We start from the raw sequence: 26078 nt of genomic DNA on the forward strand, positions 1-26078 counted from the left end.
CGGCTCTTGGGTAACCTGGGTAACTATTCTTATAAGCCTAAAGAAAATATCCTTTCCCATGGTTGGGGACTTGGTGACGCCAGCCGAACGAGTCCACTAAAGAAAAAAAGAAAAAAAAGGTGAAGTCTGCATACGAGCCAAGTGGCCTATCAATCCGGAGCTTATCCCGGTTTCAGCAACATGAAAATTACATAAACTAGGATTATTTCTATTCCCCCCTGGATGGAATGTTAGTCCATCGCAGGTTACCCCCAGCATTAAATTCGCCGTACCGATTTATCAGTACACCTGGGTGGAAAAAGAATCACTGTGAGAGTAAAGTGTCTGGCCAAAGAACGCAACACGATGTCCCCGGCCAACGAGCTTGAGCCATCAGTATCTGTGATAGACTACGAGGCAAACAGGCTTACCCTTGCTAAACCTTAACTACATCTGTGCTTTTAAAGAATGGATTATGTCTCTAATGATCAAATTAGAAATGGCATACCCAGGTACACACCCGAGTGCACCCAGAGAAAATTCGGTATTTTCTGTTCTTGCTAACAAACTGCGAAACGATCCATGATTGAAACTGGCCGCCTCCAACTACAGATAAATGTTTCCCAGACACCAGAATATGCATTTCCACAATGGCCACGGTGCCTCGATCAGTAAGATTGTAGACTGAAGGCTCAAATATAACCGGTTTTAGAGGAGCTAGAATTTTCATGAGCGATTCAGCGTTTTGTCGCGCAGGATTAACATTTTTCGACCAACTTCCATAGTCTGCGAAATCGGTTGCTAGGAAAATCGGCATCTCTGCCCTATTACCTTTCTTGTGCCTTTGAACTTGCGCCACCAAATTTGATAAACACTGCACGACCGTAGTGAAGCTCTTATAAGAAGTTAAAATCCTTTCTGCGCGAACGTGCACGGAGACAAAGAGTGGACCAAGATTTTTTGCCATGAAGTCTTGCGCAAGATGAAGGAGTTTTGGACTAAAGAAAACGGCAGTGCTTGGGTATCGCATAAGTCTCTTTACTAATGGTTTCAGCTGAAACTGGGATCTAAATATATTCCTTTTCTGACTCCCTTTCCATTGATCAAAACCAACACATTGACGCCCCTCTAAAACTTCACTCTCGAGTTTTTCAACCGAGGTGACCGCGAAAACGTTCATGCAAATTATTCTTTCAACCTTGAAATCCGAGCCAAATAGGAGGCTATCGTTGCAGGGGAAAAATGCCCGTGTCGTTGAGTTGTATGTTATAGTTTCGCTTAGTCTATGAAAATCAAGATGCACCAGCAGATCTAGTTTGCCCTGGCAGACATCTTGAAACTCTTTCCAGCTCATTAGCGTGCCATGACCGCGCGATCGAAGCGTGCGATTGAGCGCTGACACGTTGTAATACAGTTCCAGAGTTTTGAACTCCTTCTCTGTCGGTGAACCATAAAATTTCGAATGCCTTACAAATGGAACGACAACTTGTCGTCCGCCATAAGCAGCGAGGGCTGTCAGATCAAGAAGGTTACTGGTCGCCCTGGTCAGCTGTTCCCAATAATCCAAAGCGATGAAAATCTTTTTGCCACGGTTTTGCGTGTTTTCGACTGCGCTCTTCAAGCTGTTAGTTACGTTGTGCCGGGAATGTGATGGCAAGATGCTGCTCTCTCTGTGGTCTATGATAGTGGCTCTTCGTAGATAGAGGGCGCAAATGACTAGTACTATGAAAACAAATGCTTTTCGAAGGGAAATATTAAACGGTATCCAAGTTGATAACGTCTTCTGATTAATAATCTGCATCCTATTGACGTGACAAACTGTTCAACTCAGGGATATGGGTATGTCAAACAATTTCCGAACTATCCCTCACCAAGATCTATGATTCTCTACGAACTAGAGTTCAGTTCGATATATCTAAATTCTAACATGACACAGTGGCTTTTCGTCAAAGTTCTAAAATTGGAGTTTTGTTTGCTTTGTTTCAAAATCCCTATGCAAATTACAAGACAAAGTAATCGTAGAAAATTTGCAAGTTGGTCAGGAAGCCTCAGGGTCATACTGGAATTTTGATATCCCCAACATGGACTTTTTTGTGATTTAATACGCAAGTAATTAGTGATGCTGTGTTAATTCAGGGCACTAGTGAAGCAAACAAGCGAAGATTACAAATAGAACAGACAATTTCTTTGGATTGGTTTGGTGTAATGGAGCTTTCTACTGATACTGGCAAACATTTCTTTGTAAAAATTGGCAAGTTTGGGTTCTTATGAAACTTCGTGTATTTACTGAACTTGACATCATAAATTGATCTATGTTGGTAGTTTTTCGTTAAATGAAAAATGTATACGAAAAAGTGTTTATATTGCGTGACACCGGTGAAAAGGTCCATTGTATTACCTGTATGACACAGGACAATGATCAAAGGGCCCTCTGAGCTATCTCACGTTACCTCTTTTCCCATCATGCAAAGCGCTCAAATTATCTCCCTCATTGCCTCCCTCCTTAGAAGTACTAGTTCCAGTTATTCCCCCGGCACTTTCTAACGTTAGTTTCCAATAAAAAAAAGCTGTTAAGTTGAGTCGGCAGGCAAAAGAAACGCTTGGTTGAGTTATATGTCATCTTGAAGATATGTCGTTGAGTATTGCAAAGTTGACCTTTTAAGTTAACCTATCGTTGAAGCAATAAATTGAAAGGGCTCTTTTAGCAAGACTGAATGCAACCTTTTAGCCGTCCCTTTCCTCAGTCGCTCTCTTATCAATTCTTTTCTTCGCATATTTCACCCCCACAGCCTCCCAATCAATTATTTTATTATTTTTTTTTTTAATCTAAAGATATATTGGATTCACAAAATCCAGTCACGATAGCGAATATAGTGAGTTGTCCGTACATAAGTGAGATTTCCGATAAATGGTACGTCTGAAAAGTCATTTGAAGGCCTCTGCTGCTAAAGTTATAAACCACACAAACTGTTACACAATTCATGTGCGCATTTAGCACTGGATGTTTGGTCAATGTTGTTCCGATTAAGGAACTAACTAGCTAGCCACTCTTGAAAAGAACCGCCTCCAACTACAAACAAACGCTCTCCTGACACCAGAATATTCATTTCCACAATGGCTACGGCGCCTCGATCAGTCAGATTATAAGCTGAAGGTTGAAAAATAACCGGTTTAAGAGGAGTCAAAATATTCATCAGTGACTTGGAACTTTGTCGCGCTTGTCTTACACGTATTGACGAACTTCCATAGTCCGCGAAATCGGTGGCTAAGAAAACGGGTACGGGAGCTGTGCTGGTATTCTTGTGCCTTTGAATAAGCCCCGTCAATTGCAATACACACTTCTCGACTGCATTAACATTTCGAAAAGTTTTTCCAGACTTTAGAATCTTTTCTGCGCGAATCTGCGCAGAGACAAAGGGCAGGCTAAGATTTTTTGCGATAAAATCTCGCGCAACATGAAGGAGTTTTGAGCTGAAGAACATGGTAGCATTACGAGAGTACAAACGGTCTGTTACAACTGATGACAAATAAAACTGCGCTCGATAAGGGTACTTGTTATCAATTCCTCTCCATTGATCGAAGCCAACACATGGAAGCCTCTCTATAACTTCATTCTCGAATTTTTTAATAGAGTCTACCGCAAACACATTCATGCAAATTACTCTTTCAACTTTCAAACCCCAAAATGTGTTCCTATGATTATTGTTGCAAGGAAAATATGCCCGGCGTGTGTTTTGATTGTATCTGGCAGTTTTAGGTAAGTTTGTGTAGTCCAAATGTACCAGCACATCTAGTTTGCCTCGACAAACATCTTGAAACTCTTTCCAGCTTATTAGCGTGCCATGACCGCGCGAACGAAGCGTGCGATTGAGCGCTGACACGTTGTAATACAGTTCGAGTGTTTCAAAACCCTTTTCTATCGGTGAACAACAAAGGACGAGTCTTTTACAAATGGAACGACAACTTGTCGTCCACCATACGCAGCAAGTGCTGTGAGATCAAAAAAATGATTCGTTGCCATTGTCAGTTGTTCCCAGTAATCAAAAGCGATAAATATCTTTTTATCTGGTCGCCGCAAAATTTTCTTTTCTTTCTTCCTGCGAAAGTTTTGGTGATGATGACGATGATGATGACGATGATGATGATGATGATGATGATGATTGCAGAGTTGGTTCATCGTTGAAATTGATCGATTATAGATGCGTTGCATGTCTCTTCTGTCTGTGATAGTGATTCTTCGTAGACAGATTGCGTATATGACCAGTACTGTAATTCCACAGAGAAGAACAAATAGTTTGAGAAGGGATTTGTTATGTGGCAGCCAGAATAGTGACGTATTTCTACTTATCTTCTGCATTTGGCTTGTCTCGGTTATATCTTCATACATGCTCCATACGTGCTGCAGTTCATAATAAACTCCGCAGCCAACTGCATCGCTAACTCAAACATTTAAGAACACTACATCATTAATATGGCTTATGACCTCAGGATGAATACTTCTATGGGCGAACAAACCACAAATGGTATTGGGTATCAAAACAGGGGCAAACCACTGATACCGGCGTAACAATATGCGCAAGTCTATGGGAAAACAACACGCAACAACAAGGACAACTTCAACATTTATTTATACCAAAAAGGAAATGAAGAAAAATACATTGATTTTGAAGTCTACAAATATGGTATTTGCTGGCTATAACAACCATACGGCTAAAAAAACTAACCAGCTATCTGTAGGATACAATAAATAAAATTACGGTCGTGTGTATTAAATATAAAGCAAAAGTAACTTAATGAATAGAGACATCTGAGTAACATAACCGCGGCATCTGAGTAACATGCACCGCATTCTGTGACGGTAATGTTCACTAATTTTGCGCCTAAAAAGGTGCAGTGATGATGGGGTTGTTCCAGAATGATAGTAAGATCGATCTGCTTGGGTTTCCATGCAATAAGCAACCGCGCCCTTTTGTCTTTTGGTTTTGTATTTTAAGGTCTCCTCTCCGAAGAAGGGAGGACTTAAACGACATAGAAAACTGAAAAAACGCTCTACAATGCCTACAACACCGCATGTCTTCCCTTGCATGTGGTACAGTTGTTTTGCATGCCTTCAAAATGTTTTATCTCTCGCGGTGCCTCTTAGTGTCTATTGTGTTATCTTCATTGATGCCTATGTATTTGTTCACTCGTGAAGAATATAAATCAAGGGCATGGAGAGTTAACTGATTTTTTTTTTGTGATATTAAACTCGAGATAAACGGTTGGCTGATACTGCATAGTCAACTCTATTAAGCATGCCGACAAACATTAGTAATTCCAAAGAATGCCGAAGTTTTGGTTTGCACCTGACATAAAATCAAGGTCAAATCTTATTTTTCTTGGTCTCCACCCTTATCCCACTTTTGAACTTACCTGGACGCGACACAATTAACTTTAGTAAAAACAATAATTAGGAATCTATGTAAGCCAACATCAGGTTAATATTCTGGCTTGTCTATATTTAATGCATTTGTTGAGCCGTTTGCCAAGCAGCAATGGTTACAAAGTTCTCACGGACTTACTACATATACCTTCTTTTCTACCGGGGAAACGCGCGCCATAAAATCCAACCTGACCTGTGACACTAAAAACCTCATCTACATGATTCAATGTAACCGCTGTAATTTACAATACATAGGAGAGACGAAACGACGATTAAAAGACCGATTTAATGAACACCGCCGTACCATAAATAACCCTAACAACAAATCTAAACCTACTACAGCCGCCGAACATTTCCTGTCCTCTCCTAACCACACTGCTAACGACATGCAATTAATCCCCATCGAAAAAATCTTTTCGAACCGAGACTCTATCCGTAAGGCCAGGGAAACTTTTTTAATTCAAAAAGGCAGAACAATTGATCCTAATGGTCTGAACATCCGCGAAGAAACATATTAATCGTTTCCATTTGTTTTCTTTTATTATGTTCTTTTATCATGTTATTTTATTTTACCGTATGCTTATCTTCAATTTACACAAAGAACAAAGAAAACAATCAGTTAAACAGCTTTCAAAGCAAGGACGAAGCGCGGAAGCCTTTCAAAAAGCTTTTTATCACTTTCGGTTACTGGGAACTGACAGCGGCGACAAACAACTTTCTCGATCTTACAGCGCTTGCTGCGTATGGCGGACAACAAGTTGTCGTTCCCTTTGTTAAGGACTCGTTATTTTATGGTTCACCGACAAAGAAGGGTTCTGAAACACTTGAACGTGTCAGCGCTCAATCGCACGCTTCGTTCGCGCGGTCATGGAACGCTAATAAGCTGGAAAGAGTTTCAAGATGTCTGCCAAGGCAAACTAGATGTGCTGGTGCATTTTGATAACACAAGCCTAAATAAAACCGCAAAATATAATCAAGCTACAGAGGCATTTGTCCCTTGCAAAGATCGCCGCAGAAACACATATGAGGACTTGAATGTGGCGCGAACAATTTGCATGAACGTGTTTGCAGTTGATTCTGTTGAAAAATTCGAGAATGAAAATATAAATAGGCTCCCATGTGTTGGCTTCGATCAATGGAGAGGAAGTAATACCAAGTATTCACACAGAGCACAGTTTAACAGGGGCACCCAACGGATCGTTTCGGTAAATTATCTGTTCGGAAGGCCTGTAATCCCCTCTGATTTTCTTGAGAGAATTGTCAACTCGAACTTTCGTGATATGAGAAATTTAATGTCTGTTGTTTTCGGATCGTAAAAAAATGCTGTTTTGGGTACCGAAAAAAGGTCAGCTATCACTTTCGGAAAGGCGATAAGACCTAAGGTTTTCGGGGAACGGACAAAAAAGCCTTAATAAATTCGAGAATACCCAAGTTTCCCTAGAATAACCGAACAGATAAAATTTTTTTAGCGCAACCTAAAATTAACCTACAGAGCTTTAAAAGTACTCCAGATAGCCTAAAACAGCGTTTAAAAGCATTCGGGAGAAAATGGCCGTTGGGTGCCCTTGAGTTTAAATTATTATCACTGAGTTGTCGCAAACCGTATGCGTTCCGGTGAAGCCGCCATTTCGTTCAGTTCAAAACTTCTTCATGTTGCACGAGATTTCATAACAAAAAGTCTTGGTCCGCGCTTTTTTTCGCCATGCACATTCGCGTAGAAAGGATTCTAAACTTGGCAAGAACTATCAGAGATATGGCTGCGGTAAAGGAGTGTATATCAAATTTAACAGCGCGTGTTGAAAGGTTCAAGAATGTTAGTACTGCTCCCGTACCTGTTTTTCTTGCCAGCGACTTCGCGGAGTATGGAAGTTCGTTAAGACGTGCAAGGCAAGCGCGACAAAATTCCAAGTCACTGATGAACACTTTAGCTCCTCTAAAACCGATTATTTTTCAACCTTCCTTATTTTGTTTTTGGAAAAGAAACTACGCTAAGTTCTTTGAAATGGGTTGGAAGTTCTTTCGAAAGATCTATCGCCTGTTCTTCGTGATATGTAAAAATTGATCGGCAATCTCGGTTTATTTGACGCTTATTATTTAAGCGTTGTTTTCTCCATTTTGTTTTTAATAGTCGTCGTCTGTTTGGTTTCTTATCTGATAACCAATATTTGATTATCACCAAGTTATTGATGTGGAATTTGAAAAGCAGCAATATAATTTTTTAGTTTGGCTGTCTAAAAACATGTCTACCAATCCAACTAACGGACAGAACCAATGGATTATGATCAAGATCATATTTTCTTGACAGAAAACAGAACAGGAAAAGACAAAAACCTTCTCAATTTTTTCTGCTTTTTATTTTCTTTTTGTGTAAGCTGTATATTTTCAACTCATCGTAGAACTATTTTTATAATGGTCATAAGCAGCTCCTCCCACCTTCTTCGTTCCATACCCACTTGAAACACTTACGAGGTCATAAATAACTCTATTGTATGCGCATGTTACTCTAGTGATTAACTTATTATTATTTGCTCAATTCAAACCAATACAGCCGATCAAATTCCAAACACACGGACTCATTTACCGACAGGAATTTTGTTTTTGAAACATGTTTTGGTCTATACTTGGTTTATTCTTTTAATTTTCGCTTTTATAGGAATACGGCATGGAAGCTTCGCTAAACATAACGATAAAATGCACAAAATAGTTCTATAGTGACTCGCCAAATCCTAAATTGAGATCACAATTCCTTAAGCGTGCTCCGACGACATAAAATAAAAGTTCTACAATATTGGGCAAATATATATTGGGAAGAAATGTATTTCTGTTTAAAGGAGCTCATTCGCGGTATTTTGAGTTATTTTGGCCAGGTACAATATTACCTTGAAATTGAGGGAAACCTAAAAATAATAGTTAGCTAAGACAGAAAAACACTAAAGAGATAATAATAAACCGTACAATATTACCTTTAAATTGAAGGAAAGCTGAAAATAGCAGTTTACTGAGACTGAAAAACACTAAAGAGACAATAATAAACCACAAAGAAACAAGGATTTGATTTGATTTGATTTGATTTGATTGGCTGGATTTGAAAATGTTGGAATCTATTGTTTCAGTTCTGCCACCTGATTGGTTCTCATTGTCTGGGTGGCCCCGGTTTCAGTAAACGCGCTGTAAGAATGAAGATTAACACGGATTACAAACGACGAACTTGTAAAATTTAGCGCTAACCGTGACTAAATTAGGATCCAATTTGTATGAGCAATTATATCAATGTTGATTACGAGTTTGTCGAACGACACAGGAGCATGGCGGCTTAAAGATAGAACCAACCCAAGCTAAATGGAGAACATTAATCAAAAGGTGCTACCAATCCGGATGCCATTTAATAAATCCCTTCAAAAAGCATTTATTCTTTTCTGTGGAATTACAATACTGGTCATGTGTGTCTTCTATCTACGAAGAACCACCAGCACTGATAACAGAGGAAGAACACATATCGACGATCGATCATATCTCTGGCAAAACGCAACAAACCCGCTGAGCAACTTTTCAAGTAAGCTGGCTGTCGAGAACATGAAACGCCATGGCAAAAAGATTTTTATTGCTTTCAATTACTGGGAACAACTAACAATGGGGACAAACAACTTTTTTGATCTGACAGCCCTTGCTGCATATGGTGGACGACGAGTTGTAGTTCCATTGGTTAATGATTCGAAATTTCATGGTTTACCGACAGAGAAGGGTATTAAAACACTTGAACTGTATTATAACGTGTCAGCGCTCAATCGCACGCTTCGTGCCCGCGGTCATGGCACGCTAATAAGCTGGAAAGAATTTCAAGAAGTCTGCCAAGGCAAACTAGACGTGCTGGTGCGAATTGACTACACGAAATTAAAAAAGTCTACAGCATATAATCAAGCCACACGGCCGTTTTTTCCTTGCAACGATAGCCACACTGACACAATATCTACAGATTTCAAGGTAGAAAAAACAATTTGCATGAATGTGTTTGCGGTCGACTCTGTTGAAAAATTTGAGAATGAAGTTGTAGAGAGGCTTCCATGTGTTGGTTTGGATCAATGGAGAGGAAGCAAACGCAGGAATCGATTTAGAGCGCAGTTTCAGTTGTCGCCATTGGTAACAAACCGTCTCGGTTCTCTGCGTGACGCGAACGTTTTCTTTAATCCGAAACTCCTTCATATTGCGCGAGACTTCATCACAAAACATCTTGGCCCACTCTTTGTGTCCGTCCACGTTCGCGCAGAAAGGATTTTAAGTACTTTTAAAAATATCACTGCGGTCGTGAGGTGTTTATCAAATTTAGTGACGCAAGTTCAAAGTCACAAGAAAGTTAGTAAGGCTCATATGCCGGTTTTTCTTGCTGCCGATTTCGCAGACTATGGAAGTTCGTCAAAACAGGTTGAACCTGCTCGAGAAAACGCTGAATCACTCATGAAAATTCTAACTCCACTAAAACCGGTTATATTTCAGCCTTCGGTCTACAATCTTACTGATCGAGGCACCGTGGCCATTGTGGAAATGAATATTCTGGTGTTAGGAACGCATTTATCTGTAGCTGGAGGGGGGAAATTTCAAGCGTGGATACTTAACCAGTTTGTTAACAATAACAACATTGACCAAAGGTACAAAGCTAATTGTCGGAGTAAAATGTGTAATTATTTCTGCTATTTATAATTGTATAAGTAGAGAAACACAATCCAATCTTAAACACTGGCACAGTAAGAGGTCAACTTTAGCTAAGATGAACAATGTTATCGTTCAGTTAAGTCCTTGCTGAATTACTTACATCAAAAAGAGAACCAGTTCATTTATACTATCCGCGGATTCTTGTATGTTAATGTGGTAGGGGACTGCTATCTTAACGACAAAGGAAATGAAAAATTACTTGAAAAATAACGGAGTTCGCCGGGCTACTTTTCTGATAAAAGTACAAGAGTACAGAATGGCAATGACTAATTTTGTTGTCTGTTATTGCAAAAATAAATTATGCCATTTCTTTTGACGTAAATAAATGCTTTTTCCAACTTAGTTAAATCGACAACAGCCTAGTTAAAAAGTTAAATAGGAATTCATACAAGCTACAAGAAATCTTTCATTAGAAAGGCAACTTTTTGGGGTAATAAAAAAAACACTTTTCGATGGTTTTATTTCCAAAACTCAGGTATATAGAAAGTCAATAAGGTATGAACATTATAGGTAACTGTTATTGATAAGTTAGTAATGATGTTAGAACAACAGTGTCGCGCTGATAATAATAATGATAATGATAATGATCATGGTAATGGCAATGGTAATGGTAATGATAATGATAATGATAATGATAATGATAATGATAATGATATCGATAATGAGAATGAGAATGAGAATGAGAATGATAACGTCTCGTATTTCGTGGCTTTTGCTACTCTTATTTCGAATATCGTGTACGTATGTTGTGTTTCACAGTGCTCAATTTGTGTTTGTGCTTACTCGCTTCTAGAATTATATTTATCTGAGAGTCATCAGGAATCCTGTGATATAAATTTGTATCTCCAGATCAATGGTTGGCTTGTATAAGATTGTCTGCTCTGCTCTCCTCAACCGAATGAAAATGTTTGGCCACTGTACATGCTTTGCACCTACAGTAAATGTAAGGTTGGATTTCGCCCTTCCCTCCCCTTCCCCCTTCGCACTCCTTTGAACATATCCAGATCCATTGCCGTAAAAGGGCAACGTCACAGTTTGTGCATTTTAAAAAGTGTAGCCTACTATATGCTAAATTGTGCCGGCAAGTGCGCCATTTGTAATCCGTGTCAATCTTGAAAAGTTTAGCCTGAATGTTGAAGTTTTTCGTTTGTAATCCGTGTTAATCTTCTGCATCCTTAACCATCCTTGTTCCTTTATGGTTTGTTATTATTTCTTTGGTGTTTTTCTATCTTTACTTAGTAGACTACCGATTTTCAGGTTTCCTTCCATTTAAAGGTAATTTTGTACGTAGGCAAAATAACTCAAAATAGCGTGACTGGACCCACAGAACAGCAAATTAGAATCCATACATGAGAAAAGGGCTAACGATGCAAGCCAGCCTTACTTAGATAAATAATTGTGAGCGATCACATCATCTACGTTTACTGAAGTCTATAACGAGGTGACTATTGGATATATATTAATATACGTGAAAAAATTACTCGATTCTGATTGGCTGAGAGCAGTGCAGTTCAAGTGTAACACCAGTGCAAAAAGTGTAACACCAGTGCAAATTACACATCGTAATTCTGGATTATGATTGGCTGAAAGACAATAGGAAATTTTCTAAGCCAATGATATCACGTAAAATGATGACGAGAATTTTGTGCGTAAACTTTGAAAAAAGTTTTCTCGAATGAGAAAAAATGGCTTCAAGAAAGATCTTCCGGCACTTCCTCCGCGCGAATTTTTTCATGTTTATATTATCAATGAGTAATCATACGGTTTTTCTCGTTCAATTTGGAGTTAATTTGCACTTGTGAGTTTTTCCAAGAGCTTAAATTGCACTCGCCGAAGCGGCTCGCGCGATTTCAGCTTTTTGACAAACTCACTCGTGCAAATTAATTCCAAATTGAACTCGAAACCGTCTGATTACCTATACTAATTGCAATACAATAATTTATGCGGTGCCGTTCAGCACTCTTCGGAGGCTTCATTTGAAATCTCTGAATCTCACAGTCAATACTGAATGATGCTAAACTGAAAGTACCCCTTAGCTAAGGTTTTGTTATGTTAAATCGTGTTGCAGGTTCTACCTCATAAAATGTGATTTCTGCTTGTAAAAGCTGAGTTCATGCATTCATTGAATGTTACCCTGCCGTAAAAAAATTGTCATTTTAGGGAGTTTACGAAACCACGACGGCAACGGCAACAGCAACGTCACTGAACAAAAGAATTAATGAGCAGAACAATGGCTGTGCACGTGCGTTAATATATAATTCTTGGTACATTTCTTTGCCGTCCTCCTCAAACAACAACGTGAAATGACCAAATTTTGCGTTGTCTGGAGAACGTGAACCACGACGGCTAATTTTTTAAATTTTTGTTTCAAATTTATCGCTGTGTTCCGGATTTAGTTTTGCAATAGTTTTGGCAGCGATAAACAAAGTAAATGACTCAAGAGTATCGCGAGATTCGTAGGTTAAATATAAATTCATTTTTTAACCGACGTTGTCCTCGGCGTCGGCGTAAACTTCGTAAACTCCCTAATAGATGGCTAGCGCCGCGAGCGAAACCAAATCCTGTGCTGCGATTGGCTAACCGAGCGGTCTTTCGTATTGGGATTACCTGCTGTGTCCCGCAACAAAAAGGTGTTCTTAACTTGTGGCACAAATACATCCTTTATTGGCCAAGCTTGTTATCATTATTTTTTGCGGGATAATGAACACACACAAAAAAAGAGCTTGGCCAAATGCAGCTCTCTCACCCCACAATAGACATAATCAATAATATCCAGATGCATTCGACACGCAAACTCGGCGGGGAAACATACTGAACTCTTTTGATATTTTGATTTTCAACATTCTACTCACAGTCTTACTGATCGAGGAACTGTGACCATTCAATGGAAATGAGTATCTAATATCCTGGTGTCTGGAAAACATTTATTTGCAGTTGAACAACATGCGAGCATATAGTCTCGTAAGCAAGTGGTTAGCTCTATTCTGGCCCGAGAAAACACACTGATTTATTTTAAAATGAGAATCAATTCAAAAGTGGACTGACTCCCTGAGGGCGAAAGGTGCCCTAAGATATCTTTGTTTGAAAGTTAGTCAAGCAGCACGTTTGCAATTGAGCATGAAGATACAAAACAACTTTGCGCTAACAAATGGCTTTACTGAAAGGGATGCCAACGAATAGAAGCCTTCGAGTAGCTTTAATTCTTTTCTGTGGAATTACAGCGGTCATTTTGTTCTTCCAACGAAAGATCATAAAGCACTTCGGAGATAGTGACAAAGACGCTTCATCGCCTCTCTCGCGCAAAGGAATTAATTTTAAGTTCAACACATCACGCAAGGAAACTGTTGGCAATTTGCAAAGTGCTGGAAGAAAGATTTTTATTGCTTTTAACTACTGGGAGCAACTAACAGCGGCAACGAATAACTTTCTCGACCTTACAGCCGTTGCTGCGTACGGCGGGCGACAAGTTGTTGTGCCATTTGTAAAGAATTCAAGATTGTATGGCTTCGCGACAAACAAGGGGTTCGAAACACTTGAAATGTATTATAACGTGTCAGCGCTCAATCGCACGCTTCGTTTTCGCGGTCATGGCACGCTAATAAGCTGGAAAGAGTTTCAAGATGTCTGCCAAGGTAAACTGGACGTGGTGGTGCGGTTTGATTACACAAAATTAAGAAAAGCTATAAAATATAATCAAACTACACAGCCATTTTTTCCTTGCAACACTAGCCACACTGACACAATATCTGCAGGTATCAAGGTTGAAAGAACAATTTGCATGAATGTGTTTGCGGTAAAATCAGACGAAAAATTTGAGAATGAAGTTATCGAGAGGCTTCCATGTGTGGGTTTGGATCAATGGAGAGGAAGTAACACAAAAAGATCATATAGAGCACAGTTTAAATTATCACCAAACGTGACAAAGCGTTTGCATTCTGATGAAGCTGCCATTTTCTTCAATTCAAAACTCCTTCATGTTGCGCGAGATTTCATCACAAAAAACCTTGGTCCGCTGTTTATCTCTGTGCACATTCGGGCAGAAAAAATTTTAAAGGACGGACGACATATTAAAAGCATGGCTACGCTAAGGAAGTGTATATCAAGTTTAACAGCGCGTGTTCAAAGTTACAACAATGTTAGTACCGCTTCTGTACCTGTTTTTCTTGCCAGCGATTTCGCAGACTTTGGAAGCTCGTCGCTAGGCGCGAACACTCCGCGAGAAAAATCCGAGTCACTGATGAATATTTTAGCTCCTCTTAAACCGACTGTTTTTCAACCTTCAACTTATAATCTGACTGATCGAGGCACTGTAGCCATTGTGGAAATGAATATTCTGGTGTCTGGGAAGCGTTTGTTTGTAGTTGGAGGAGGAACGTTTCAAAGATGGATAGTCAAGCAATTTCTTCACAACAACAACATTGATCAAAGATCCCAAGTTAAATGTTGGAGTAAAATGTGTAACACCTTCTGTGATTTCTAATTTTTTCATATTAGTGGAGGTACACAATCCAGTTACAGAATGGTTTACTTGGGCCTATATTAGTTAAATCATTAATTGTTTAAATCATGTCTTTGTGTGTGGGTCAAAGGAGCTCCAGCATGGTATTTGGAGTTATGTTGACCACGTACAAAATCACCCGGCTTTAAATGGAAGTTACCTTAAAAATTGCAGTTTACTAAGATAGAAAAACACCAATAAACCATGAGGGATCCAGGATGGTAAAGGATACAGAAGATTAACACGGATTACAAACGACGCACTTGAAACATTCAGGCTGAACTTTTCAAGATGCTCAAACAGGACGTAACTCCCATAAGACATAGTTAGGCTCGACTTCTGCCGCTCTCTCGGGTTCGGTTCCCGAAGTTCTTCCCCAGAAAAGACCGAGTAATTGTTTGGGAGAAGGAGCGTGCACTCATTTTATCGAACAGCGGCTGGCAATCGAGTCTGATTGACTGCCCGGTGAAACCTTGCATTGGTCTCGCTAGTATAGACCAGGCAGTTTCGCTTTGCGCTTAGGACATAGAGTTGTGCGCAAATATGTCCAGTTTTTCATGAAGATTAAAGAAGTACAATCCATCATCTAAAGGTACAGTAGTGGTAAAGATTCAGTCCTTTGTACTAGCATCCGCCCCAGAGAAAAAAAATTCGCAATTTGATAACGCAGAAAACACAAAAGAGTTAGTAATGCTAAACCAAACCTGACTTAGCGTTTTCCTTACGCTTCTTAGAGCGATCGAGCAGCAAGCGGCGAGCGGCGAAGCTGCGAGCTTCTCCCCATTCCCTCCTCGTTTCTTTCCCTAATTTGCATAATATTAACTGAGTTCCGCGCGCGGAGGATTTCAGGGACAAAAACCGACCACTCGTAGTCTAACTGATTTCGGACCTCGTCATTGTACAATTACTATACCTCATTGTACTAATCGACTCCGGCAAATTAGGCGAGCTTGGAAGAGCCATAACCATAATATTCAGGGGCGGATCTAGGGTGAGGGTACAGGGGGTGCGCGTCCCTACCCCGATGAGATGACATATTCTCTTTTAAAATTTGTTTACCTCACCAGTCAGTTACGCCTTTCGTTAGTGGTGCACCCCCTCCTAAGAAAAATCCTGGGTCCGCCCTTGATATTTGAGGCGCATTTTGGAGAGACGGTGTCGTAACCAAAATATCCAAGGTCGACCTGACATCTACATTCGGCCATTAATCCGGTGATATCAGATCAGTGACCTGATATCGCAGGAAATAAGGGCAGTGGAAAGGGCTTCTGACTGGCTAAATGCCAATTGGGAGAATAAAGAGAGTAATCGTGGTCGTATTTTCACCTTATTACTCTCTAAATTGTTCTGCACTTACTTCAATTAATTGCTATTTCTAATGATAGTACATTCTACTCAAACGCTGGAGCTTTTGCTGACAACACTTACCATGTGGACTAGCGGGATATAGTGTACAGCGTAATACAAGCCCATTGACAGCGTAATGACGTCAAAGCGCTTGTTTCTGAAGGGTGAAAGCGTTCGTTCACAACATGTGCCTTTTTGCTCAACGCCATTGCTCGCTGACTGTTCCTCCATATTTGGAACACGTCGAATAGTACACACAAGGGGAATGATGACCACCACCAACCCAGCCAGGACCATGAACGTCCGTCTCCAATGGAGCACATTAAGAAGGGCCTCCACGATAGAGCTTATTACGAACAAGCCTCCTCCAGGGCCCATAGCAAGAAGCCCCAATGCAAACGAACGTCTTTTGACGAAGTATGAAGGTATTACCAGATACGTAGGGAAGAATACAAAACATGAACCAAAACCAAAGAAGCCTCCGTACGTTACTAAGATGATGTACATGTTGGATCCTTGTGAGGTCACCAGAAGGGCCCCTGAGCAGATAATGACCCCAATTATGGTCGTTGTACGAGGCCCCACTCGATTGTACACTCTGGCTACAAGCGGACTAAAAAGACCTTGACCAACCAAGGCCAACGACCCAGCTAAAGCTGAGGAAAAGATATCATAGAGGAATGTAAGAGAAATAGTCTTCTTTATAAACTGTATAAACTTTCCAAATTATGCAGTAACGTAGTGTTATCTTTCTTCTTGTTTTCATCACATCAGTTTAGTTTTAATTGTGCATACAAAAAATAAAATAAAATAAATAAATGGCTGGCAAACAACGTGCCCTTTACTTAGAGTGACAGGATAAATGTCATCTGTGACGACACACTCAGCTATTGCCTCGTGTTCCCCTTTTTTGTTCTGACCACATTTTGACGTCATCTGTGATCTATTACTGAACAGACGCACGGCAAAAAGGAATCTACTCGCGGATTTCCAATAGAACACAGCTGAGTGGCCATGACAATTATGGTGCACTTTGTAGCGGAAAGTAGCTGCAGGCTAATCTGTAAGATTTTATACATTACCGGTTGTGGCCTTTCCTTGCTGAAATTCCTCCAAAAGAGTAGGAAATATGATTCCGTAACTGAAAACAACACCGCAGATAATAATATTGGTGAAAGCGCAGGCCAAACACACAACCCAGGACCAACAGGAATCAAGCTGAGGCTCCTTCGCAATGCGCCTGCTCGGTTGATCCGTGATAGAATCCTCTGACATGTCGCAGTGATTCAGCGTCTCAAATATACGTGTATTGCCCATCTGCAGAAAAAGCGAGCAAGAAGCAAAATGCTACGCTGACAACAGAAACCTGTACATAATGAAACAGGATGGAGCCTATAACAAAAATAACGTGGGCTGGGATAATAGCCCGGGGTGGACTCCCATATAAAAAGAACAGGGGTGGTCGTCGCACCTTTCAGGGGTTATAAAGACGGTTTTGGTACTTCTTAGGGCATTTAGCCTCGTGAGGTCCACAGCAGGAACTTTGGCGGTATCTTTTAGGGTATTAAGCCGAAAAAAATATGACAAAAGATAATGTGTTGTTTTAGAATTGGTATCTCTTAGGGGTGAAAAAATTTAAGCCAAGCCCGGCCCACAAAACAGGATCTTGGTATCTCTTAGGGGTTCTTTTGAAAATTTCCGACGAGAGTCCCTCCGGACAATATGTTAGTGTAATTCCCAAAAACATTGAGCATTTAAGGTTTGTATTTGGGAGGGTGGGTCATGGTCAAGGCTGTGGGGATATTGAATTACGGAAACCCGGAAAATTGCACCATTCACATTTTATGAAGTCCTCTAAATGGTGATGACTGTTCATTCAAACTTTTTCGCAAACAGCTAGAGTTAAGTCTTTTACCCAGATCCTCGCGTAGCCGCTAACTTGAAAATAACGCTACGTGACAAACTCACTCAATGAGTCACGCTCCTTTTAAAATATGACGGCCGGCTCCCACCTGAGTTCGCGTGATTTTATCAGATCTGATATTGCTGGAGACTTTGCAGAAAGTCTCTATACACGATAGACTGTACACGACGTCTGAAAAAAGGTCGCTGACTATAATGGTGAGTAACGAAATGTTAAAATCTAACTTAAAATGAAGAAATATCTATGCAAATAACTGATGCATGCATGAAAATGATAATGAGCAAGAAAACGACACAATGAAGGTTGAACAACGGCAACATTTGACATCGAAAACGTGTCTCTGAGACAAAGAGATAACTAAAGAACATATAACTTACAACAAAATGAGGCTACTGTTTCGATCTATTGCTCGCCGGGTTTTAATCGACTTAGAGTAGAATCTCAAAATCGACACGTAGGTATAAGACTGTGGTAAAATTGAAGCTGAGTTCCAACTTCGATAGCGTGATCTACAATGGTTCGATTCATTGTATTTTCACATGTGTCAGTTCTTACCTGCGTTTAGTTGCAAAACAACTTCTAGGTACTGGCTGATCAGCACTTGACAGGTAAATAAATTACTTATCTACCGGCGAACGGTGGCTTAAACCTGCTTAAACAGCGCATTGCCGTCACTTTCGTGTATTGCACCACTGATTGAAACTGTTAAGTGGTGATGGCTTTGTCACGCTAGGCTCAATTTAATTTGCAAGTGTAAACAGACAAAGACACTTATAATTACTCCAGTTCGTCGCTTTTGAATGCCCCAGTTATATTGGTCTTGGGTGCCCGAGACAACCCTGCCCCTGAGGAAACTTTATCGAGCGTTTATATGCGAAAACGTTGTCCTGTAGTCCGAGTCAAAGTTGACCCTACATGATTATTCATAATCCTTATTGAATAATCAAATGTGGAAATATCCTCTTTCTTTGAGTTTCCCTTGGTCAATCGATCAAAGTGGGCTTTGCAGAGTTAATTTTCACTGCTTTGATACGAATTTCTGCTTTAAATCCTAAATCTAAGGATTACGTGACACTCGCCACGCCGAGAATTGTCCCGGTTAGGCTAGCCAAACTGTTTATATGAAGAAAAGTTGTCCCGCTTGCCAGGGTTACCCTACCTGCTGAGGCGAGACAACTCGCCCTCCTGAGTTGTTGCGTCCCCCGAGACGGGTTCGCCATCCTCTTGTAAACAGTTGGTTGAATTTTGCAAAGAAATAAGTGAACTAGTGTAACTTGGGGGGAGGGTACCGGTTGTCTCGGGTTACCGAGACCATAGAAATGGGGCCTAAGTGGAAATGCAGTTATCGGCTGTTAATTGGTCCATGCTCTAGAAGACCTGTCCCGAAATAATCCCCAGTGAATTTAAGAAATGGCGACAAAACATGAGACTGTTGATCGCTCAATGATATAAAGGGAAATTTAAGTCATTTTTGCCTGTATCGATATGAAAAACTAAAAGATAATAAATAAAGCTAATATGTGTTTTTGTGAAGGAATAGACTGCATTACATTACTTTATAACAGGAACGACTTTTTTTAATAGGTATGTATAGCTTACAGTTAGGACTGATCACATGACGGGAAACAATTACTGTATTCAGATACAATTTTTTACATTTTTATCAGGAATATCGCAAATAATTTTCTTGGTCAGTAGTATTACACAAGCAATCAAACTTCATCGTTATGAATCAAATGAAGCAATAAATAACGTAGATTAATGGCAACTGAGGTTCTTGCTAACATCAATTAGAGTCTAAAAATACTAATGGATAAAGAGCGTTCTGAAATAATGAAAGGAACATCGCAGATTCAAGGAATCGTGTCAAGGTGGTCACAACGCCGGCGAGGTTCCACTATACTCAGTCAAACTTCTCCTTTCGGTCCGCTCCATATAAATACGGACACCTCAATATTAAGGATAGTTCACTTAGTCTCAGCGAATTCATATAATCTCTGACTATGTTATCATCCTTGGTGTCCGTATTGAAGAGGTTCAAGTATAATAGTTATTGATAATTCGATCTTGAAACAGTGGATGAAGGGCCACTTCGTGGAAATGCCACTGCAAATTCCCATTATTATTGTTATTATTATTATTATTATTATTATTATTATTATCATTATTAATAATATTATCATTATTATTATCAATTGTGCACCTATCAATAAGCGACACGAAGATGGTTTCATGAAGCCTCATTTTTGGAGAGAACAAGATTTTTTTTACGCGCAGCCACGTTCACCAATACGTTCACGACCTTATGCGCCTACTGGCGCCTCGAGAACTGATGATGATGATGACGTTCACTAACAGTAAATGAGACTTCCGCATTTAATAACTACCAGAACGTTACTGGACATGCTTGTTTTGAGAGCCGAACGCGAGTTCCAGTTAATTCTAAAAAACCCTCAGCTAATATGCTGTGACATGACTAAGAAAACTAAGAGAGACATTGATTAATCTTAAGCCACGGAAGGTTTCTTTTGGCCGGTGAAATGATTTTCAAAACCTGGTAACCTTTCTGCAGCTCTTTTTCAACCCCTTAGTCGTCAGATAAATATCTGATTGACTATGAAGCTTGCTCAGGATCAGTCTGTGAGAATATTGACTCTCAACCTTTCTAGTCCTGTCTAGTGTCGAGAGCATGTATTCTCCGATCCAAGTGCGGTCCTCTCGCATGGCTAATAACATGTTCTCCAATAGGGACCAAAGACGCTAATTCAGTAAAATCAATTTCCTAATTACAGAGCGTTAACACGGAAGAAGCAGATTCGACTAAAATCATTGTTAATCAAGATGGCTTACAACAATTTCAAGCTCGAAGGAAATCCTGTGATCCTGATTCTTGTTGGTCATGGCTGGTCTGCGTGGTGTGTGCATTTTGTAATATCATTATTTGTGGTCTAATGTACAGTTATGGAATTCTGTTTCCCTGGCTTCTGGACGAATTTCAACAAGGAAAAGCTAAGACAGGTAAGGGTTTGGTTTTACTTCTTCGTTTGTTTGTGCTTAAAGGTCAGCACACAAGCGACGGGACAATTCAAGTCCCTCGGTTTGAACTGAAGGGACAAGTCCTCGCTACTTGTCCCTCAGAACCCTTGGTGTGAACTGTTGGTAGGACTAGTCGCACGGGACTAATCGCAGGGGACTAGTCCAGGGGTCTTGTCCCCTCAGGTGGGTAGAGCGGTATCATAGAAGATCTCATTTGAGTGTCTCAAAGCTAAAACTAACAAAATTTCAATGGTCAATCACAAGAAACGCAAACAACACAGTGAACCAATCAGAACACGCGGGAAAACGCGCAAGGGCAAGACGCGATTGGTTTTGGCTTTGCAGAGCTTGAGAACAATTTCGCGTTATTCCCCAAGCTCACTTAAAAACCTTTGTAACATAACTGCGTGTCGTGAAACCAAAACCATATAATAAATTAACATTTGGTCAATCAGCTACACTTGTTTCTGTCATATCTCCAATCTTCACCCATGGGTAAAAATGGAAAGTAGCAAGTTGTTGGAGCCAAATAGACAAAGTATTTTGGAGGATGACAAAGGGTAACCTTGGGGACGGGCCATAATTTTTTTGAAGCGGTGGTGGAGGGTGGGTGAGTGGTCAATTTCCCAAAACAACTTCCTGCACAGCGAAAACTGCTGAAAAAAGATCGTGCGAGAGGAGCCACGGAGAAAAAATCGAGCTAGCGTTTTCTACTATATATCCAGGTTGATTTTTGATGTTAAAAAACATCATGCACAACCTAAAGGTGAGAAAAAATTTCGTGCCCCCCCAAAATTTCCAATTACGACGTCCCCCCCCTTCCTCTCCCGTCCTTCCCTTAGATGGACTAACATGCCATCCAGTAAGAGCGACGCTATCAGAAAAAAAAAAAAAAAAAAAAGGAAAGACGATATATAATTGCTAATCGCTCCATACTATACAATCCAGTACTAACTGCTCTTGGCGACTGGTGAACCATGTGGATCGTCTGACAGTTCACCACTGTTCATTTTTACCGCAGCTTTAGTTGGCTCACTGGCTATGGTTGGAACAGGCGTGTACGGCATGCTGGTCGCAAAAGTCTTTAATCGCATTGGACCCCTTAAAACCGCCATCGTGGGGACCCTTATTAGCATAGTGGCTCTTCTAGTGACGTCACGTGGGACCAGCATTTATTTCATCATGATAAGCTATGGTATTGTCTTTGGCATTGGATCTTGTTTCGTATTTCTTCCTTTGTACTTGGTCATACCTAGATACTTTATTAAAAGGCGCTCATTAGCGTTGGGGCTCGTTGCCACAGGGCCTGGCGGAGGCCTGTTTGTAATGAGCCCCGTAGTGCAGGCCTTAGTCGATGCACTTGACTGGAGAGGAGCTTTTATGGCCATGGCAGGGATTGTTGCTTTAATTGGTCCTCTTGTTTGCGTTTTTCGTCGAATGCCTGGTGATATTGGTACCGAGCAAAACAGCGCAGAGGATGAGATAAAGGGGAAACTTTGTGACTTTTCAGTTTTTAGGAATAAGCGCTTTGTTATTTTCACTTTGGCCGTGTGTCTGACGTACACTGGACATTACATCCCTTCTGTTCACATGGTAAGCCTGTTAAAAGACTCAAATAGCACATCTTGAAACATTAAGCGTATATTAAAGTGGTTAGGGCGTCGGACTTGCAATCCGGAGGTCGCGGGTTCAAGTCCCGCTCTGACCACTCAGCTGGAGTTGTTTCTCAGTAGACCCTAGTTCGGCTCCTCAGCCATGTTTGTAAATAACCAACTGGTCTGCCTCCCGCCAGTTGCGATTTTTAACCCTATTTGTTTCTTTCAGTTTTAAGTGACATGCGCTGTGAACTAGTTAGGCGTAGCTAAGTGCATTGACCACTATAAACAAGAACATTTGAACATTTTGATCTATATCTCATTCTTTACCTGCATTACCATCCTTTTTCCTTTTTTACCGCTTTGGAGTTTTTTTTTTTTTTTTATCTTACGAAGCTACTTCTGGGAGCTTTCTATGATTTTAATGTAATTTGTTACACTGGGAGACAAAAGGTAAAAAAATCACTGATATCTATTCCACGAGAAGAGAGGAAGGAGCGCGGGCTCTTTTCTGAACAGCGGCTGGTAATCGAGCCTTGTGTTGAAATGGTTGTGCCCAGTGCTACATAGAGTAAGATAAATGTTTTACTAACTGTTGAGCGCCATGTTGTAAGTAATATATCAAAAACTAGAGACAGTGTTTTATCGGGATATCCAAACACAGAGAAGAGAATTGAAAATACGAAATTCGAGGTGTTTGGATAGCCGATGAAACACTGTCTCGAGTATTTGGTATATCTTCTTAATCGAAACAAAAACTAAGAAGTAAACGGAGAAGTAAAAACGTCAAAATCTATGCTAATTAAGAGGGGTATTCAAACTCCTTCACGGTTGTGATTTTTTTTTTGTTTCGACTTAATGAATTATCAATGAGTTTGAGAAGTAGAAAGCAAACGTTTAAACTGTTGTGTGCAATGTTACACGGATACTAGACAAATGAAACTCTTTTGCAATGTAGTAGATGGCGCATAAATGTTGAAAATGTTTTGTGCAATGTTACACTTGGTAGACAAACGTTGAGCCTGTTTTGCGCAATGTTTCAGAGAATATAATCAAGTTTATGTCTTTGCGCGTAATGTTACTGATGGTAGAGAGTCGTTGAAATTGTTACGCAAAATGTTTCAGAAAATGTAAGCGGTTCTATTTTTGCAAGGTCAACGTCGCACGCAACAATGTCATGGGGACCCAACTTGCAACGTTGCGCAAAAACTTGCATACCGATGTTTTTATTTTTTGACAAAAAAAACAATATTTCAGTGAAGTTCATTTTTTTTACAGGTTCGTTACTGCGAAACTATAGGAATACCTCCCACACAATCCTCCAAATTGTACGTCTACAGTGGTGTGACGTCATTGTTAATTCGTCCCGTGATTGGTCGCTTGTGTGACGTCAAATGGATCCAAGCGCACTTTCTTTTCCAGATCGCCGCGGCATTTGAAGGAATCGCGTCGTTACTTCTTCCCCTCGCAAGAAGAAATCTTTACCTCGTGTTTTATTTTATACTTTATGGCTGTACAGATGGTGCCATGGGCAGTGCAATGTGTGTGGCTGTTATGTTTTGTTTTCAAGGAACTAAACGAGTCCGAGGGTTCGGCTTGTTCCAGAGTATTACAAACATCGTATCGGCGTTTGGCCCTGCCTTAGGCGGTACGTATGAAAATCTTAATTCTCCATACCATCTTAGGACGTTGCCAAGACGAGAGTAGATGAGAATGTAATCATAAATCATGAAATAGTCTTGTATTGCGTTACGTGACGGCCATCGATAAACGCTGGATCAAACGAAAACTAGAGTCGATACGGGTTGTCGGATGGGATTTGCACAAGAGTTTACTTTATCTCTCATCAATTATTGTCAGTGTGCGATCAAACCCCTTCCCCCGGGGTGGCCGGGGGCGGAAAGAGGCAAAGCAGTTGGGTAAATCATATACCTGAAAAACCGTATACTTTCACTCGTTCTTCATGAATATGTAAGTAGGTTCAAATCGATCGACTGCGCACTAGCGCACTAGCGCACTAGACTTTTCAGCGCACTAGACTTTGCAGTCGAACAAGAACGACAGTTTGAACTTTCATCGACTGTCGAATTTTCATAACTTACGTAAAAGGTCGACACACACTAACGGTCATGTTTTGGGGACGTGACGCGGGGACAAGCCTCTTCGTGTGTAGGCATAGGACGTATGTTGCGGAAATGGTGCACACGAAGCGACTATGGGTCCATTTCTATGTTGTAGCGGGAACAATTTGCAAGGGCAGTGCAAATAATGTGGCGTTTAAATTGATGCCATTTTATAATAAAATGTCCCTGTTTCACGACCCACGAATTCAAACCAACTGAAAGTCATGCATCATGTCGCGGGGACAGTCCCTGCAACAGAACTTTTGCGCAAAAACGGTAATGTCGCACAAGGAAAACAGTCGCCACAAAATGTCCCCGCTTCATGCATCCGCAAAATGTTCCCTATAGGGTCCAACATAGGTTTCTTTCAATCCCGCATCCCGCTTCTATTTTTGCCTCAACCCCGCCTTCTCGCGCCAGTCAGAATATTTATCTCGATCCCGCCTGGTTAGAGTCACAGTTCTCCATGTAACGTCAGTAACGTATAATTTCCCGTTTTTCATCCCGCAACCCGCCGTCAATTTTAAAACTATCCCGCATCCCTTCTGTCAAAATGAGCAAATCCTGTTCCCGTCGATATATTTTTATCCCGCATCCCGCTATTAAAAGTTCTGTCATCCCGTATCCCGCCTTTATTTTTACTCTCATCCCGCATCCTGCCAAACCTATATTGGGCTTTCTCCCTAGTGTGCGCTGACCCGAACCGAAATGTATGGTAATCAATAAGGGAAATCAACTTTTCGACCTTAAAACTGGAAGTCTTTCCCGTTAGTTTATAAGCTGGTTCAAAGCTTCGCCTATATTTACAATGCACATTTTGTTCACTTAATTCATTATAGTTCATTCTTGCAGGTCTTGTTGCGGACAGTTTTGGCTCGTATCCTCCGGCATTTTATATGGCGGGTATTTTTGTTTCTCTAAGTGCTGCTGTGGTATTTCTCTTTCTGTTTGTAAAAGAAGATCAAGAGGACAACGACCATGCAACTATGACTGAGGCACTAATGATCGTGGAAAAGTGTACAGTCGTTTAACGTGCTTTGAATTATACAATTATCGAGGCGCTTACCTCCATGTTTAGCTGAGGAGCGCAGCGGCGCATGAATTCCAGATCGAGAGGTCTGGGTTCTAGCATTAGACGGTTTCATGATGTTGTTTCTTGGGCAAGACCCAGGCCCCAGTTGTTTGAACGCTGGATAGCGCTATCCAGATAAATCGCTATCCAGTGGATAGGTTTAACAAAACAAACAACGCTATCCGGTAGATAGCGTTATCCACCTGGGCGAGGTGTATAAACAAGAACTGGAAAATTAGGGCGAGGGCAACTGGCAAAATGCTGTAGGCTATACTCTGTAATGGACAAAAAACTATTCGTCTTTCCCCTGAGTTTACAACCTGGTTCAAAACTTCGCCTTAATGTACAATGTACATTTTGATTGTTTTAAAATGT

General features: G+C 40.5%; 5 protein-coding genes and 2 pseudogenes across 6 annotated transcripts in view; 4 read left to right on the forward strand and 3 right to left on the reverse strand.

Moving 5' to 3' along the window:
* LOC145460689 (monocarboxylate transporter 13-like) overlaps positions 1-19268 on the reverse strand; it is a 29956-nt gene extending 10688 nt beyond the window's left edge. For both annotated transcript variants that reach the window (XR_014039879.1, XM_081445574.1), the window contains exons 1-3: positions 18433-19268; positions 17036-17270; positions 16035-16609 (exon numbers count right to left, since the gene is read on the reverse strand). Coding sequence is in view for 1 of the 2 variants with exons in the window: in XM_081445574.1 (XP_081301700.1) it covers positions 16035-16609; positions 17036-17270 (810 nt within the window). In the remaining variant the exon portion in view is untranslated. The remainder of the gene's footprint in view (positions 1-16034; positions 16610-17035; positions 17271-18432) is intronic.
* On the reverse strand, positions 376-1783 carry LOC145460692 (uncharacterized). Its single transcript, XM_081445578.1, has one exon. The coding sequence runs from the start codon at positions 1778-1780 to the stop codon at positions 473-475; it is 1308 nt and encodes a 435-aa protein (XP_081301704.1). The 5' UTR covers positions 1781-1783; the 3' UTR covers positions 376-472.
* Positions 2801-4366, reverse strand: LOC145460687 (uncharacterized; annotated as a pseudogene).
* On the forward strand, positions 5958-6732 carry LOC145503380 (uncharacterized; annotated as a pseudogene).
* On the forward strand, positions 8740-12323 carry LOC145460690 (uncharacterized). The gene has a single exon (XM_081445576.1). The coding sequence runs from the start codon at positions 8741-8743 to the stop codon at positions 10094-10096; it is 1356 nt and encodes a 451-aa protein (XP_081301702.1). The 5' UTR covers position 8740; the 3' UTR covers positions 10097-12323.
* Positions 12627-16038, forward strand: LOC145460691 (uncharacterized). The gene has a single exon (XM_081445577.1). The coding sequence runs from the start codon at positions 13257-13259 to the stop codon at positions 14586-14588; it is 1332 nt and encodes a 443-aa protein (XP_081301703.1). The 5' UTR covers positions 12627-13256; the 3' UTR covers positions 14589-16038.
* On the forward strand, positions 17519-25662 carry LOC145460694 (monocarboxylate transporter 13-like). The gene is made up of 5 exons (XM_081445580.1): positions 17519-18074; positions 20670-20895; positions 21935-22506; positions 23787-24156; positions 25484-25662. Exons 1-5 carry the CDS (start codon positions 18072-18074, stop codon positions 25660-25662), a joined length of 1350 nt encoding a protein of 449 aa, XP_081301706.1. The 5' UTR covers positions 17519-18071.
* Positions 25663-26078: the final 416 nt, after the last annotated feature.

The sequence above is a fragment of the Orbicella franksi genome, chromosome 11 (assembly GCF_964199315.1).
Source record: "Orbicella franksi chromosome 11, jaOrbFran1.1, whole genome shotgun sequence".
NCBI lineage: Eukaryota > Metazoa > Cnidaria > Anthozoa > Scleractinia > Merulinidae > Orbicella > Orbicella franksi.

Coding starts and splice junctions, on each gene's coding strand:
- LOC145460692 (XM_081445578.1), bottom strand. CDS start 1,780: ATGCAGATTATTAATCAGAAGACGTTATCAACTTGGATACCGTTTAAT.
- LOC145460690 (XM_081445576.1), top strand. CDS start 8,741: ATGGAGAACATTAATCAAAAGGTGCTACCAATCCGGATGCCATTTAAT.
- LOC145460691 (XM_081445577.1), top strand. CDS start 13,257: ATGGCTTTACTGAAAGGGATGCCAACGAATAGAAGCCTTCGAGTAGCT.
- LOC145460694 (XM_081445580.1), top strand. Junction 22,507..23,786: donor ACATCCCTTCTGTTCACATG/GTAAGCCTGTTA, acceptor TTTTTTTTACAG/GTTCGTTACTGCGAAACTAT. Junction 24,157..25,483: donor GTTTGGCCCTGCCTTAGGCG/GTACGTATGAAA, acceptor TCATTCTTGCAG/GTCTTGTTGCGGACAGTTTT.